Source organism: Pristiophorus japonicus, chromosome 10 (genome assembly GCF_044704955.1).
Source record: "Pristiophorus japonicus isolate sPriJap1 chromosome 10, sPriJap1.hap1, whole genome shotgun sequence".
Lineage (NCBI taxonomy): Eukaryota > Metazoa > Chordata > Chondrichthyes > Pristiophoridae > Pristiophorus > Pristiophorus japonicus.
The window spans coordinates 110,562,006-110,580,442 of NC_091986.1; the positions used below are offsets into that span (position 1 = coordinate 110,562,006).

Here is an 18,437-nt window from a genome sequence, read left to right on the forward strand (position 1 = left end):
CATGTTCTGGGTTCTTTTCTCCTGCAAGGAAGGAAAGAGAAGTTTGAGAGTGATGGAGTGAGTGTAAGAGGGTGTCTATAAGTGAGTGGGGTGACAGTGCCAAATGGCCGCCTTCTGGGTGTTACCTGCTATGATTGCATTAGGATGAAGGTGAATGTGAGAGGTGGTTAGTCAGATGGGATGTGAGGATGTACATAGAGAGGGATGGGTGGACCTGAAAAGTATGTTGGTGTGAGGAATGATGTGCAAGAGTAGGCTTGGGAAGGCAGAGTGATGGGGATGTGGTGACAGACACAGCAGGATGAGGTAGAGTGTGGCATTGCACTCACCTTTCCTGATCTCATGAGCTCATTGAATCGTTTCTTGGTCTCCTCACCACAACCCTGCTCTGCTATATCCAGCCAGGCTCTTTTGGTGTCTTTGGGATGTTTCTTGTCTCTATCTGCAGTGAACAGGATTCCCTGTGTGCTCTCACTGCTTCCACCAGAGTATGCAGGGATGCTTCAGAAAATCATGGTGCAGCCCTCTGCCTTTGACTGTCCATCATTGCTGGTTTAGAACCGTACTCAGCCCTTTGGATTTCAGCTTCCACGCTCTTCTAGAAACCTTCAAATGAGTTGAGTGCAAGGCTGTTTTAAATATATGCACTGGAAATGAGTGCACGATGACGTCATCAGACCCGCTCCATTTAATTGGGCAACATACACTTATGACTGCTTTAAGTAGACCCATTAAGTTAAAGTCGCCCTAAAGAACGCGCTGAGCAGAATATCTGATCCCAACCCGCTACATGACCCGCATGCTCCCAACCCGACTCCACGTTAAAATTCCGGCCTCTGTCTCTGATAATAGATTCCTGTAACTACTGCACCATTGATGTTAAACTAACATATCTGCAGTTACCTGGTTTCTCCCTCCCTCCCTTCTTAAATAATGGAGCGATACTTGTAATTTTTCTAATTCAAAGATATTAAATTTATTGCAACACAGTAGATGGAGCTTTACTCTAATGCTTATCAAGGTGAAATTTCCTGTGCTCATTAGGTGAAGCAAAATCATAAATGTGTTCATGTTATACAAATAACAGAGGAGATTTTCCCCCATGGGTCTTGTGGCAGGTATGTGAGTTAATAGTGAACACAATGCAATTGATTTGAATAAAATTGTACTTAGCACATTGAGCATTGCATTAGTGCTGTGTTTACCTGTTCCTCAATAACAAAAAATAAATATACAGACAACCCTCGATTATCCGGGTCCCTCGGGGATTGGGCTATTCTGGGTAAACGATTTTTCCGTTAGGGTGAGTCTACATTTTAAAGTTAAAACTTTAATGAATAAATACAATTGTTAGGGCGAGTTTACATTTATAAGTTAAAACTTTAATGAATCAATACAATCAACTACAAACAGTAACAAAAGATGAACATTACCAGCATGCATGTACAGGTTCTGTGCCTGGTTTGCTGGTACACTGGTGAAGGTAGCAGTCTTCTGATTAAAGTCTGTGCCTGGAACCGGGTGCCAGCACTGCTCCCGTTCCCAACATCAGTGGCGGCCGCGAGAGACAGTGGCTGCAGCAGCGTGCACACACACACACCAGCAAAGCAAGGGCAGAGGAGGGTGATTTTTATGGTGAGTGAGAGAAAGAGAGAGAGTGTGTGAAAGAGACTCTTTGGCAGGTCATCCCGGATGCCCTTTGGCCGGTTAAATGTCCCCTGAATCCGGTGCAGAGTCCTTTTGGCCCGGACCGTGCAGAGTCCTTTCGGCCCAGGATAGAAGTGGCCGGTATGTGGTCCCTTCGGCCAGGGACAGAAACGGTCAGTACGGGGTCCCTTCGGCCAGGGAGAGAGAATGTGCGAGTGTGAGAGAGCGAGAGATTGTGTGAGAGAGAGAATAAGCAAATACAAATGAGCACAGTGTTTGGAAGATGATTTTTCCAAATGATTTGGGGCTGTCTTTTCACTTGTTAGCAACAGAATTTTAAATCCCATTACAACGGTTTTCCATTGGATCTGCGTACGGTTAATCGAGAGTTGCCTGTACTATGGCAAATGGGCGGTGGTGCGTGGGTGGTGGGGATATTTTGCCTTAATGTATTGCAAAATTTGAAACCGTGGAAAGAAATAAAACAGAATGATGCATCTTTAATTTTCAATCATGTATAATGCATAAGAACATAAGAAATAGGAACAGGAGTAGGCCATATTGCAAGCAATTTGCGCACAGCAAAGTCCCACAGACAGCGATGACCAGGTGAGTTTGCTCCGCCATTCAATAAGATCATGGTTGATCTGATCATCGACTCAGCTCCACTTCCCTGCCCGTTCCCCATAACCCCTTATCCCCTTATCGCTCAAGAAACTGTCTATTTCTGTCTTAAATTTATTCAATGTCCCAGCTTCCACAGTTCTCTGAGGCAGTGAATTCCACAGATTTACAACCCTCTGAGAGAAGAAATTTCTCCTCATCTCTGTTTTAAATGGATGACCCCTTATTCTAAGATTATGCCCTCTAGTTCTAGTCTCCCCCATCAGTGGAAACATCCTCTCTGCATCCACCTTGTCAATCCCCCTCATAATCTTATACGTTTCGATAAGATCACCTCTTATTCTTCTGAATTCCAATGAGTAGAAGCCCAACCTATTCAACCTTTCCTCATAAGTCAACCTCCTCATCCCCGGAATCAACCGAGTGAACCTTCTCTGAACTGCCTCCAAAGCAAGTATATCCTTTCATAAATATGGAAACCAAAACTGCACGCAGTATTCCAGGTGTGGCCTCACCAAAATCCTGTATAGCTGCAGCAAGACTTCCCTGCATTTATACTCCATCCCCTTTGCATTGAAGGCTAAGATACCATTGACCTTCCTGATCACTTGCTGTATCTGCATACTATCTTTTTGTGTTTCATGCACAAGTACCTCCAGGTCCCGCACTTTGCAATCTTTCTCCATTTAAATAGTAACTTGCTCTTTGATTTTTTTCTGCCAAAGTGCATGACCTCACACTTTACAACATTATACTCCATCTGCCAAATTCTTGCCCACTCACTTAGCCTGTCTATGTCCTCTTGCAGATTTTTTGTGTCCTCCTCACACGTTGCTTTTCCTCCCAACTTTGTATCGTCAGCAAACTTGGCTACATTACACTCAGTCCCTTCTTCCAAGTCGTTAATATAGATTGTAAATAGTTGGGGTCCCAGCACTGATCCCTGCGGCACCCCACTAGTTACTGGTTGCCAACCAGAGAATGAACCATTTATCCCGACTCTCTGTTCTCTGTTAGTTAGCCAGTCCTCTATCCATGCTAATATATTACCCCCAACCCCGTGAACTTTTATCTTGTGCAGTTCCAAATCACATGTCAGTGAACCTAAATGTGATAATGCTCTGTGTAAAAGCAGGATAGTAACATATTTTTGAAATGTTATTGATGGTTGTATGTTTTTGAAAATGTGTACCTCTTTTCATTTGTTTAGATTAAAGTGTTTTTTGTTTTTATCCTTTAATCTCCTGTAGAATTTAAATGGAGAAAAATATCAAGCGCTGAACTCGAGGCTTATTATTGGAAAACCTCGTTTGAAACTTATGTTTGGCGAAATAGCCAAGTGCAACAGACAGTGAGTAAATGTTACATTTCTGCATATTGTGTGAAGGTGAAAGCAGAAAATATATTCTCTGTGATGTGGCAGTTGTGAGCTCACAGGTCCTATCACAGACTACATGATACTACTTGTTAGTACTGATGACAGATGTAGTAAGTTGCTGGCTTGGACAAAGAGGATATACAAAGTTACTGGAACACTAGCAGAACCACATTCAGCCTTTGACATGGGGTACATCTTTTGTGATTCCTGTAAATATTTAATACTTCAATTGCGAAGGCTTAGGAACAGGAGTAGGCCATTTAGCCCATCGAGCCTGTTCAGACATTCAATTAGATCATGGTTAATCTGTACCTCAACTCCATTTACCCGCCTTTGATCCATACCAAAGAAAAATCTATCAAACTTGGTCTTAAATATCAATTGACCCTGCATCCACAGCCTTGAAAATTCCAGATTTACACGACTCTTATGTGTGAAAAAATGCTTCCCGATTTCACTCTTAAATGGTATAGCTCCAATTTAAAGATGAAACCCCTTGTTAATTTTCATAAGATACTTGCAAATTGACCCAGTTTAATACATTAATCCAGAGAACCTATTGCTGCATCTGGTTGTTCCTTAAATGGTTCCAGGGTTTCCGCCTCCTCCATTCTGCCCATCCGTTGATTCCAAAATTCTAATCAGTCTCCGAATGAAGAAGAACCTCCTGATATCAGTCCCAGAATTACCTTTTACTAATTTGAACTTGTGTTCCCTTGTCTTATATCCACTATTTTTTTGTAAAGTAGTATTCTGGACACAAAGCTGATGTTGCAGTCTGACCAGAGCACTCTGCAGTTTGATCATGACATCCTCTGCTTTGTATTCAATTTTTCTGCCTATGTTCCACACTTTATTTGCTTCTGATTGCTGTTGTGCATTGGCTGGACATGTTTAGTGTTGAGTTTACTAAGACTTCTAGCTTACTTTCGATTTCATCTTGTTATTTCAACACCATTCATGAAGTTGCCAATTATTCCTTGCTGCACGCAATATTCTGTGTCAAATTCCATCTGCCATTGTTTGTCCCACAATTTTGTTTAACTCATTCTGTAATTTCTGGGCTGCTTCCTTCAATGTTTCCCCTAAATTTGATATCGCCTACAAATTTAACTAATTTACATTGAGATTCAGAATCCAAGTCATTGATGTAAATAAGAGACAGTAGTGGTCTCTAAACCTGGGGCACTCCACACTGTACTTCACCACACCCTGACATTACCCCCTCACCAGTACCCATTTCTTTCCTACCCATCAGCCAGTTTCGTATCTATACCCATGTTTTGCCCTAAATCCCCAAAGCTTTGATCTTAATCAGTAATATTTTAAATGGAACTTTATCATATTCTTTTTAGAAGTCGAAGTACAAACAAGGTATGTAGTACCAAAATTGACTTGGGTTGTTCCTTCCTCAAAGTAATCAAAGAGGCTGGTCAGGCAGGATCTTTCCCATCTAAAACTATGTTGACTGCTGTTCACTAGGCTGCTGTACAGATAGCCTCAAGTTTGCTCGTGATAATTGATTCCATTACTTTACATGGAATTGTTGGAAGATTGATGGGCCTGTCATTGCCCGTGCCTGATTTATCATCTCTTTTGAAAATGGGCACCAGGTCAGCCTGTTTCAGTGATTTGATACCTCCCCAATGTCCATTGACTCCCTCGTAACAATTGTCAGTGCCTTGAAAATCTACCTTTGGGATTTTTAAGCGCTTTCTGCTCGTCTAGGATTTCATGTCATTTATATCAAAGTCTTGAATTATGCCTTGGTGCTTTTTTCTTTGGGGAGGGCATGCTTGACCGCTTCTGAAAGGTTTCCTTAGTTCTTCTATTTTTGAACTGCTTTTGAATTGTTTCATTAAATGTTTGTCAGTAGTATGTACATTTGTTCTGAATGGGTGTTTGCTGTCTTCAGCAATTTCTTCCCCTGGGCCAAAACATTGATTATCTTCTGAGCCAGAATCGTTAAAGAACCACTTGTGAGATGTGTATTGCGTGGAATTGAGGTTGGGGATTTATTGGATTATAGGCAGGCTACCCACTGATAAAGGTAAATACAACCACTTTTAAAGGACCTTGAGAGAAGGAGTCCACCGTTCACAATTTATAGTAAAATAAAAAATGTTGGCCTTGAAATTATGCCATGAGACATTAAGCTTATCACATTTTTTAGAAATTCTTCTCTGTTATTTTAGCAGAGGCATTAACCTATTTAAAATAAATAAACTAAAATAGCAGAGAAGGAACACCGATAAATGCATAGAGCAACTGTCTACATCATTTCAGAGCCATTGTTAATATGTAGGGTAGATTTTAACTTGTACTGCTGGATAGAAAACTGACGGTAACAGATCGGCCCCCTGTTATTCGCAGTGAACAGTGGGAAACTCCCTTCTTCTGTGCAAATCATCAGCCATTTAAGGTAAATGTTCATCCTCAAATGAAGGTTCAGACATTTGATTCCATCTTAGCTGGAATATGATTGCTAGACCTGAGCTGATAGGGTGATAATGTAAAATATCCAGATGATATATCTTCCACTAATTTTCACCTATTGATGTTACTTTCCAACTAAACGACTGTGCTAGTCTGAGAAACCCATTCCAAATAACACTTCTGTTTTTCTCCCTTTCTGACAGAAAATGTGTTGGTGTTTTTTGCTGTGGACCTAACAAACTCTCCAAGGAGCTTCACAAGCTCAGCAACAAAACCAGTTCACATGGAACAAAATTTGAGTACAACAAAGAATCTTTCTCCTGAAAATCACTACGGAAGAGGTTCAGCCAAAAACTTGAAGTGCAATTATTTTGCTGACATGGTGCTCAGCAGTATTAACCTTAGACAATCACCAAAGAGTGAATCATATTGAATCAATGCTAATTCAGTAGTTGGTGTACCACAGGCACAAATATATATGTTCAGTTGTCAATGTCAGTTCACCAGTTGATATTTTTTTCATCGTCAATGGATGAAAGCTGGATATTTTGTTTCTTTTATGACAGTTTTATGGAAAGTTGGGATTTTTATTGCAGTTTTAGTATATCTACTTTTTGTAAGGGAATTTACATGGACAGATGCAGAACTCACCTGTGTGATATACAGTGATGTTGGGGAAAACTGGATGTTCTGCTGTGAAAGGTCAGCAAATTGTAAACAATCCGAGGCTTCAGTGCATCCATTAGTTCCCTGCACCACCTTAGTAGTGTAATATGCTGTAGCTAGCTGAGAAATAAATGCCCATATCTCATTTATACTCCCAAGTATTGGATATTAAAGTACATTTATTGTATTAATAGAATAATTGAGAAGTACAGTTCTGTATTTTTTACTCACAAATTATGACCTGACCATTATAATACACTTGCAACTTGGTTCGTTGCAATTGGGCCAGGTAGCCTCCAATTATTGAACCTTATGTGAATCATGCTTCTTCCAGAATAATTACAGAGAAGTCTATTGATTAGATCTCACTTAGAGGAGGATGCATGTTAAATAGGAGATTTCTTTTTTTTAAAAGAGAGACTTAAAAGACTGAGCCAGTGATAAATGTTGAATAACTGACTCCATTAATTTTAGTTACATCATACATAAAATTTGTAGTAGAAAGATGTGGATATCAACAAACACATTGGAGCTGCTGAAAATATGCAGAGGGAAAGATGATCTTGTGGTGCAGCACTTTAATGTACTAACACCTTGCGTCAGGCAGTGTTAAAATATAAGTTTGTGTCAGAGGCTTCATATCTCAGCTGGCTGTCATACATAGAGAAACAAAGGGGGTGAATTTTCCCCTTTTGGGATGCCTGTTGGCACCTCGGGGGGGCACTAATGGGGCGCAAAACATTTTTTGCCCAGGGGGTAGGGGTGCTCTCTGGAAATTGCCTGGGAGTTTGCAGAGGCACTGTCATGGCAGCGCTGCGCCCCGCGGGTAGTGCCCCGGGCCATCACGCAACCGGCAATGACGTCATTGCCATGCATGGCGACCCGTCAACGCTGTGTGCCAAACCCTTTCTGCCCCGCGGGGTATATTGCCCTGCAAGGCTGGCGCGAGCAGATGTCAGCAGATGGCGAAGCTGGCCGACATCCGCTCACGTGGCGGAAGTTAAAGGTCACCAGCGCCCTGCACCGCCATCTTTAAAGTTTCGACGACTCTCTAGTCGGCTCGCAGTTTGGCTCCCTAGCGTGTTTTGGGTGCCGGGCTGCAGGCCTAGTGCCATGCTGTCCTGGAGCAGCTCTCCTCTTTAAAGGGAGGGGCGTTGAAGTGCGCTAGCGCTACGTGAGCATCTGCGTAGCGCTCCCGATCGCGCCCCGTTAGCATCGTTGGTCCCACCCCATCAGGAAGTGGAGTGCGCGAGATTGCGCTCCACTTCCTTTAAGGGGCGGTAAGCCCAATTCAGTGGCCAGGGTTGGAATTCCGTGCCCCAGTCAGGGCGCAGGGCAATTTCACTTCCAAAAATCTTAAAATCTAAAGTGTAAGTCAGCCTGACCTACTCTCGGGCACATCCTATTAGCTGGTTGAATGACAGCATTGGCAGAGATTTTGTAATGGGATTTATAACCAGTCTCTTGGCAGAGGCATGACATGAAGGACCTAAGAAAATATTATTGAGAAGCAAAAACAAATGCAAGTTTAGAAAAGAAGGAATTATGTTTAATAATTGAAAACATGTGTTCCAATTACTTTGTCAGCAAATCTTTTTACTGTTCTACACTAGAAAGAGACATCTCACTTTTGTACATTAGAAGGAGCCACTTAATCCTTCAGCTTTTAGCATTGCACAGCCAAAACTGAGCATTTGTCAAGTTATTTTTGTGGGTTTCTACCCTTTTGATTTTTCAAATTGTCTGTTTCAACAGTAAATTCACAGGAGAAAGTCCTCTGCATATGTACTGAACTAAAGGACACATGTGGCTTGTAATACACACTTATTTGACCAGTAGGACAAACCACTTCACAACTTCCATGCAGTGGTTCTAAATAGGAAGGCTGATATCAGTGTGGACAGTTACAGGAGAACAATAATTGGCATCTCCCCACTAACTGGGTTCCTAAAAATAACATAAATCATAGGCTACAGTTGTGGAAAGTGTTTTAGTACAGTTATAGGGTACAATATGTTACAATTCTATCATCCTTTCCAGAATGACATAAAACAGAATTAATACCATCCCTCAGTGATAGAAACCATGCAGTGTTATAGTTTGTATTTCTTCAAGAAACAGCAGTCTATGGGCCAGAACTCAATGGGGGATTTTGTTGGTAGATTGCTTGAAATTTCTCACAACTGTCAAGTGTAAAAGAAGACAAAAAGACAAAAATAAATGGCTAGTTCTTGGACTACAAATTGCACAGCACCCTTTTGAAGAATCGCAAAAGTATCGCCAGGTGAAAACGATTTGCTGCTCCCAGGAACTTAAGCTTTAGCTGTTCAAGAGGAAAGTGGAGCACTAAATCAAGCACTAGCACTCCGCTTAGAGCACTAAAGTGTGTGAGCGGGGTGGTAGCGGCAGAGCACTGATCAATGTTAAGTACAGCGCTGCCATCTTTAGAGGCTCCTTCCCTCACTTAAAGAGAAGGGCCAATGTTAGTTTGAATTAATCTTAATGCTCTCTCTATGGGGCCATGGGACCTGTGCTTCATGCATAACTACTCCAAGCACTATGAAATTGGAGGTCTGAGGAACCCCGCAGAAATCAGCAGTCAAAATCAATCAGAAGACACCAGACTGGTGCCAGTTATAAAGTTTGCCCTACCTGATCACCATTGCCTTTAAATACTACTCCCCAAGCAGCCAGCCGAGGTGATAACACCTCCTGCAGATACCGTTGATGCCCAGTGAATATCACATACGGGGCACTGCGCACCTGATTACATCACGATCTATGGAGCGCAAGAGAGCGAAGCGGTAAGTGTTAGTGCCAGGGACGTTCACGGGCGTCGCCGAATTCGCCGCACCTGGTTGGTAACCCCTTAGTGCCACGTTACCGCCCCCTGCAGGCGCTAACAGGAGGTGCAAAGCAGCCAAATTTCTCCCCCCTTATGTTTTAGCATCTTTCTAATCAACTCTTGCCAGGTTAAACATTAGCCAAACCAAATGCTTTGCAGCCAGAATTTCTTACTGAGTCAATGGCCATAATAATAACTACCCTCATTTATTTTTGCACAGCTAGTTATTTAGAATTATTCGTAAATTAGGGGGATAAGAGTTTGTGGTGGCCAAGATTTAGTAACTGCCATGTGTATCACCTAAATAAATAAAAAATCCTAATTAGCCTTTATGATTAACAGAAGCCACTTCATTAACAAGAAAACTTATGGTATTGGTGCTGCCTGTGACTAGATAGAGAATCTCACTCTGATAGTGTGATTGTGTTGCTGAAGTTCTTGTATGTCAAGAGTATAAAATCACAATTGTGTAGTGAAGACGAGATTCCTTCTGGATTTTCCTGTCGAGATCTTTATCTGACTTAATAATATTGGTAGTAAAGAATTTATATGCTCCAGCATCAAAACCTTGCTTTTATATTGGAACAGTTCCAGATCAATTTTCTATAATATTTATATTTTGGTACAGCTGGTATTATTTCAAATCTGCATGCCATTCTGTGAGTAAAATGAAGACAGACATATTAATTATTGTAATGGACTACAATTCTTTAAGCTTTCAAAGACAACTGAACAAAGGCTAAAATATAGTGCATATCTTTCAAAAATGACTACACAGTTTTGCCCAGTCAGGGAAGTGTAAAGAAGTAAATCCAGGCCACCAAAGTGAACAAACACACACATGGCCAAGACCCCTAGAAGAAATTCTTGGCAATAAACATCTTTTGGTTCTTTTCCACGGTGCCAGATTCAGACATTCCAGATTATTAATGCATATTTTCAACTTTGAATGGTTATTCTATCCGCTTACCCTATTGGCTGTTGAAGGTCAACATGGCCTCCTGTCTTTTTTGCCTCAGCTTCTCTCCATCAGAACATATAGCTGGCTGGTGATTTTTGACGGGCCATTTCTAAAATCCGACCAGGAGCCTCGGAGTCACAGCTGATCTCATCACGGTTTGAAATACACTGCAAGACTGATTTACAACTTGAATTCTAAATCATTTTGAAAATTTGCCTTTGGTTAACACTGAGAACATCTGTACAATTATATTAAACAGGAGATTATCCGTTTGTTTATGCTCCAAAGCCAATTATACTTTTGAGCATATTTAGAGAGAGCAGTAAAATCATGTTCAAAAATTCTCAGGGACAAATGTGCTACAGGATGGATTATAGCTTTCCTATTCACAGTATTGTTTTATCTGATGACTGAAGATGCCTCAACCCACTATCCATTCTAAATATGTTCATATATAAAAGTTTGATGTTCTATATGTAATAAAGTACATAACTTTCTGAATTTGTTTGCTACATTTAATGAAATCTCATTTTTATGTTTTACTCAAATTGACACCTAACAAAATAGCAAGTTTGTTATATATTTTACATTATTCTGTCTGGCTGTGAGAGGTTAGATCAAATTAACAGACTTCAATATTAAAGTATATTGGAACATTACCACCTACTGGAATTCCAGCAGCATTACATTGCAAATATAATTTCAAATATACTTTAATTTTAGAATAATGGTATATGCAAGCAGGGAATGGGCTCAACCATTAGCAATTTTAAAATATGCTACTAAGCTCCCCCTCCAATAACCCAGTAGTGTATTACTTTTAAAGGTAGCATCTAGCTTTTGAATGTGAAAGTTTTCTTATTCTGGAACCTCTCCACATCTCTCTGCTCCTTTTAAGATGCTCCTTAAAACCTATCTCTTTGAGAAAGCTTTTGGCCATCTGGCTTAATTTCTCCTTGCATAGTTTCAAATTTTGATAACGCTCCTGTGAAGCATCTTGGGATTCTTTATTATGTTAAAGGCACTATATAGTTACAAGTTGTTATTCTATTTCTATTCTGGCCTTTCCAAGTTATTTTTATAAACCCATGTTATGCGCTATTGAGAGTTAGAAATAGTATTTTTATCGTACAGATCGACTTGTCCAGATAAGATTCCCAGGATTTTTCAGATCTGTGTTTTCTAAAAATACAAGAGATCGAGGGGAAAAGAAACCGCATTAAATTTGATTTGGCTTGTTTGTATTCAAGGCTCTGTTAATTCTATACAGAAAACAAGATTGTAATGCTTGATTTATACCACAGAAGTTGTCTATTGGTTGACAATATCTTGTCTACAGTTAATTTTGTTTCTCTGTTTCTGGGGAGGCCCATCAAAAGCGTTTGTAAAAGGTATCAAAGGAAAGCTTTAATCTATGTAGTTGTACAGAATTACAACAAAATAATAAAATTAGTAACAACCTCATAAGCCAGATGCAGGCATTGCAGTTTTAAAAAATCATAAAGTTGAGCATTTTCCTGCTATAGGCCAATTGTTACCAGAATGTAGTGAAGAACACTTTATTCAACCAGATTGAAGTGTACACTGATGCATGGAACCATAAGAATTCCTGATACCACTACTTGAAATGTAAACTGCCTGTATATTGTGATTCTTAGTACCAGCACAGCAGCATAGTAAGACACAGATTAGATTACAGTGCTGGTGAAGGGGACACCAAATGAACGCCAGGTACATCGACAAAGAAGGGGAAGGAAAGAAACAGATGGGCAATCTTCACTTCATCGTTCTTCCACAGTTCTTGAGAGACTTTCAGCAGTGGCATGACGTGTGACCTTGGAGCAGGTCACCCACGCCATGCTTTCATTCACTAGAGATGCAGACTTGCAAAGGAGAAAAATATAGGATGACACATCTCGAACAAAAGAAAATTGTATGTGGCAAATTTATGTACCTATTGTCGCTGCATTGCAATTTCATGTTCTATGTTGTGTACATTATTGATGAACTTGCATTTCATTATTGTATAGCAGATTTCCAAATATTTGTTTAAAGCTCATGTATACTTCCTACAAGAGACTTGCTGCCTGAAAAAGTGTTTTTAATTTGAAAATCCTTAAAGGGATAGGCAGGCATTTATGATTACAGCTATTAAATATGTTCATGTTAAAATAGTTATTTATCAGCACAAATTTTTTTTCCTCCTACTTTCTCATCGGATGGGTACATAAAGTCCAAGCCTATTCTGTTAATTAAAAAATATCCTGCACTATACGTGCCAAAAAAAGCAGAAAATGTATTTCTAAATGGAATGCGCTAATAGCTGTAACAATTTCTGACAGTTAATTTAAAGGTGCCCTTTTTTAAAAAAAAATCTTCGCCAGTGGGTGATGCTAGCAACGCTCCTTTTATTGTCTATCTCTAGTTGCGTCTCCCTGAACCACTGCAGTCCTCGTGCTGATGGTGCTTCCACGATGGTGCTAAGCAGGATTTCTAGGATTTGACTCAGTGACAATAAAGGAATGGTGATTATACATCTACACTTGGCACTAGAATTCAAATGAGTCTATAAATAAAAACACATCATATACTGAATTCTTATGGTTCATTAGATGTCTCCTCATTCTTAAAGCAGGAAACTATAGACCAGTTAGCTTAACATCTGTCATTGGACAAATGCTGGAGTCCATTATTAAGGAAGCAGTAGCGGGACATTTGAAAAAGCATGATTCAATCAAGCAGTCAGCATGGTTTTATGAAATGGAAATCATGTTTGACAAATTTGCTGGAGTTCTTTAAGGATGTAACGAGCAGGGTGGATAAGGGGGAACCAGTGGATGTGGTGTATTTGGATTTCCAGAAAGCATTCGATAAGGTGCCACATAAGAGGTTACTGCACAAGATAAAAGTTCACGGCGTTGGGAGTAATATATTCGCATGGATAGAGGATTAGCTAACAGAAAAAAGAGTCGGGATAAATGGGTCATTTTCCAATTGGCAAACTGACTAGTGGGGTGCCGCAAGGATCGGTGCTGGGGCCTCAACTATTTACAATCTATATTAATGACTTGGATGAAGGGTCCGAGTGTAATGTAACCAAGTTTGCTGATGATACAAAGATGGGTGGGAAAGCAAATTGTGAGGAGGACACAAATAATCTGCAAAGGGATATTGACAGGCTAAGTGAGTGGGCAAAAATTTGGCAGATGGAGAATAATGTGGAAAAATGTGAGGTTATCCACTTTCTCAGAAAAAATAGAAAAGCAAATTATAATTTAAATTGAGAAAAATTGCAAAGTGCTGCAGTATAGAGGGACCTGGGGATTATTATGCACGAAACACAAAAAGTTAGTATGCAGGTACAGCAAATAATCAGGAAGGCAAATGGAATGTTGGCCTTTATTGCAAAGAGGATAGAGTATAAAAGCAGAGAAGTCATGTTACAACTGTATAGGGTATTGGTAAGGCCACACCTTGAGTATGCGTACAGTTTTGGTCTCCATATTTAAGGAAGGATATACTTGCATTGGAAGCTGTTCAGAGAAGGTTCATTAGGTTGATTCCGGAGATGAGGGGGTTGACTTATGAAGGTAGGTTGGGCCTATACTCATTGGAGCTCAGAAGAATGAGAGGTGATCTTATTGAAACTTATAAGATAATGAAGGGGCTCGACAAGGTGGATGCAGAGAGGATATTTCCACTCATAGGGGAAACTAAAACTAGGGGAAATAGTCTTGGAATAAGGGGCCACCCATTTAAAACTGAGATGAGGAGAATTTTCTTCTCGCAGAGGGTTGTAAATCTATAGAATTCTCTGCCCCAGAGAGCTATGGAGGCTGTGTCATTGAATATATTTAAGGTGGAAATAGACAGATTTTTGAATGATAAGGGAGTTAAAGGGTTATGGGGACCGGGCAGGGAAGTGGAGCTGAGTCCATGATCAGATCAACCATGATCTTATTGAATGGTGGAGCAGGCTCAAGGGGCCAATTGGCCTACTCCTGCTCCTATTTCTTATGTTCTTAATTTTGTTAATGAAAAGACTTCTCTTGTTTTATCCATGCAACACCTGAGTAACATGCATACCAAAAAACACAAGTGCCATGGGTGTTTCAGAACATGTGTGCTTTATTCATAGTAACAATGGAATGACTGTTTTTGAAATATGCACAACATTTCAACTTTATTTTTATAAGCTTCTTGTCCCATTAGTGGGTACATTCATAGTTATTGTTACTATGAGAGGGCATTCTCCCATTACATACAGTAGGATTGTTTTTTTTAGACTTCATCTTTTCCATTAGTTTACAAAGTATGGATTACGAGTATGGTCTACATTGGGACAGTCTCCTATTTCTATTAGTTCTCTATAGATATTCTTAAGAATGCACATTAAGTAAGTTAAGATTCTACAGTGCCTTACTTGAGGTACTCCAGAAATTCCTGTGTATATAAGCAATAGATTAAGATGAAACAACCTCTGCAAGAAACATTTTCCAGCATATACTTGTGTATTATTTTCCAATACCAAGGTTTAACACTTTGTTATTACATTTTGCAACCATACAATATTTCGGTTCAACAGCATAATCCAATGTGCTATTTCTTAGTTGTATTAGTTTCTTGTCATAGATAGCAATTATTGCTAACTTATGAAAAGCACTGTTTAGATTACTACAATGTGTCTGTATACAAATTTCTACTTCCTACACATTACAGTAACATTCTTAATAGTACCTTGCTGTCCTAATCGGTTTTTATACAATAAGAACAAAATAATTACCTATCCAAAAAGAAGAAAAAACCGAATAAACTATTAGCTGTGACAACTGTGCTGGAAGAAAATGCATCATTGCCTACTAAAAATGTTGAAAGCTGAATTATTGTACTTTGGTATTACTGTATTTTTGTCAATGCACTTGAGATGTGAACTGTCTTTGAGCCATATACTGAAGCCATCAGCTCTACATTCATTAATATATCGCAACTATTTTTTTGTGCTTCAACGTTTAGTCATGTTAATTAAATACAGGGTTTGATACTGATAACAGCTATTCAAGTCTTTGTTCTGAGGGAACAATTTCTACATCCAGTAATATGTCTCAAATGTTCCTGATTTATCTTTACCTTATTTGACATTGAATTCACTCTAATTTACACTTCCTCTCAGTCCATGTGCTGTTAATTTCACAATCCTTCAATTTGATTGGTTAAGGAGATGCACAGTTGCTTTCCCTGTTCACTCAGGTCCCAGATGCCCAGTTTTCCTCACTGTCACGTTATCAGCTCGCACTTTCAGCAACTTGCCCGGCAAAAAATTGAAAATCGAAACGTGTAATGGCAAGTCTAACTAACGCAAATGCCATTAGATGCCCTGCTACAGCAAAATCTGGCCCAATGTTATAAATTCGGTGTCAATCTGCACTGAAGCTATGTGCAAGATTGTATTCAATTAGTTATCTACCTGTTTACATTCATTAGTGATTTGAAATGCATTGTTGGCACTTAAGTTTCCTACAACTATCTTATCTGAAAACATGAAGATCAGTAAAATTTTCATTTCCCCAACTTTTAGAAAGCCAAATTGATGAGGTGAAAAAAGTTCAGGTTTCATGCGATTGGCTTGTTCATAAACATTGGGCCATAATTTCCAGTAGCAGGGAATCTAATGGTGTTTGCCATTAGTTGGACTTACCCTTGCACATTTAGGCTTTAAATATTTTTATGAGCAATTGCTTAGATTGGATTTATCTCTCTCAAAAAGGCAATATATTGGATACTTCCCATTTGTGCAATTAATATGGACATTTGATAAGTACTTTTGCGAGGAGGAATTCCGAACTACTTGCAACTGATTAAAAATTAAGAACAATTAATTAGGACCCACTTTGCTCCCTGAAGCATGATACAATTTGAATTCATTGAGCAGAGAGACAATAAAAGCTGTTGATGCAGAGATGAGTCCAGAGGAAATTGGGTATACAAAGTGTACAATTGAGTATTTGCAAAAAGGGAGTGAAATTAAGAATATTACTCTATTTTTGGCACTCTGACAATGTTTAAAAAATATTAATTTAAGATTTCTTTAAAATTATATTAACCAGGAATTTGTGGTTGTAATGACAGCAAAACTGTCAGCGTTCACCATCATTACAACTGTGAAACTGACAGCAACTTCTGGCGTCCGCACATGTCCAGTTAAACACGGAGATCCAGAAGTTGCTGTCAGTCATTCCTTGCTCCTCCACAGGGTGCGCTGTTGAACTCTCTGCAGGCGGCAATCAATTGACATCACTGAACTGACAAGAATTTCAACTTTTATGTTCTAATATTGCTGCTAAAACTCCCGAAAAAAGTTAAGCCTTTTTTCAATGAGGTATATGAGTTTTAAACGGCATACTGAGTCATAACTATGGTTAAACAACTGTTCTGACCCTAAAAGACTACTTTTATATTTGTGGAATGTTAATTTTTTCCATTATGATCAAAACTCCATGTTTTAAAATATAATTAAAAAAATAAAGTTTGTTTAAGATATTTCAGCTTTTACCTTAATCTCATGTACATGTCCCAATCTCTATTTCGCTCTCTGTAAAATGATTTTAAAAGTGATGAATAATCAGCGCATTTTACTTCCTGGTTTGTTGTCTGTGAGAATTCTTCAATGTGATTGGCTGCTTAGCCAGCTTGATGACATCACTTGCTGGACATTGGAGATCCCCAGACTTGACGCCAGATTCAATTTAACATCCGGAGAGGTGAAATCCACGCCACAGAGCGCACTAGATCTTTGTGGGCAGCTTTCTTCGAGGTCAGCGGTGAGCGCGATCACTTCGCCGCTGACCGCAGAATCCAAGCTATTGAATTATATAATCCCTGAGCGATAAAGACTTTAGCACCTTTCATGAGTAAAATACATTGGCCACTGGAATGAACAGTCCCTGTTACAATGTTCCATGCTGACACCTACAATCAGCAGCACTTTGAATGTTTATGATGAATTAAATTCCATAATTGACATGGATTCTGTGTTTGCAGTGCAGAGTGCAATGTTTCATTTTCACTACACAGAAATTGTGCAATTGTGAAATTACTGTTCAGTAACAGGGACATGAAAGTATAAACTGGAGATAAGCATAGTGAGAATGTCAAAGGGGTCAGGTATGTAGAGGTACTGGGATGTTCCTAGTTGTTTCAGAGAAGTCTCAATATTAGACAAAGCCTGTGCTTAAGTCTAATAGGGGTTGTGGGTGGGAGGTCGGTGTATGATAACAGATTTTTTTCCTGTGACATCGGGTAGGTTATAATAGTAATTTCACAATGTATTAACATTTTTATTAGTACCATTAATCCATTGTTTAACAGGCAATTCACATTGCTGTTTGGTAGGTTACACCTTGGTACTTATCACCGTCACTGAGCAGAGGCTGCCTCTCCTCAAAGGTGAAGACTTGTTTCTTCTTCTGACATAAGTATGTAATAATACAATTAAGCAGTGCTGTCACCAAGCAGCCAAACACTGCTGCACCCAGCAGCCAAGGCCAGATTAGCCTGGCTTCTTGTAGATAGTTGGCTAGAATTTCCTCAACTGAAGGTGGTACTGAAACATACAAGAGGGGAAAACAATCTGTTAACAAGTATCAAAGGCAGACACAGTTAGAAAGCAGCTCTGAAGTTGTCATTGTTTCCTGGTCTGCAGAATTTATACTGAATTATTATTGAACTGCAAGAAATGAGTAACACGGCACTGAGTGTTCAGAACACATTTCTGAACTCGTATCTTTGCTTTTATGACTTGTTATCTAAATCTTGATTGTGTTACAGCCTTACATAACTTTTTTTGTCTTGAATTATTTGGGGGAAAGAAGGCAAGATGCACA

General features: G+C 39.5%; 2 protein-coding genes across 7 annotated transcripts in view; one reads left to right on the plus strand and one right to left on the minus strand.

The window, feature by feature from the left end:
* LOC139274783 (NADPH oxidase 4) overlaps positions 1–6,625 on the plus strand; it is a 242,819-nt gene extending 236,194 nt beyond the window's left edge. Inside the window, exons 17-18 of the mRNA XM_070891470.1 lie at positions 3,522–3,622; positions 6,289–6,625. Of these exons, the coding sequence (XP_070747571.1) occupies positions 3,522–3,622; positions 6,289–6,409 (222 nt within the window). The 3' untranslated portion in view covers positions 6,410–6,625. The remainder of the gene's footprint in view (positions 1–3,521; positions 3,623–6,288) is intronic.
* Positions 6,626–17,750: 11,125 nt separating this feature from the next.
* tyr (tyrosinase) overlaps positions 17,751–18,437 on the minus strand; it is a 71,531-nt gene continuing 70,844 nt past the window's right edge. For 3 of the 6 annotated variants that reach the window (XM_070891475.1, XM_070891474.1, XM_070891472.1), the window contains exon 6: positions 17,751–18,145. In XM_070891475.1, coding sequence (XP_070747576.1) covers positions 17,928–18,145 — 218 coding nt within the window. In that variant the 3' untranslated portion in view covers positions 17,751–17,927. Of the gene's footprint in view, positions 18,158–18,437 lie in introns of all 6 variants that reach the window. The other 3 variants (XM_070891476.1, XM_070891473.1, XM_070891471.1) reach the window with 2 other exon arrangements.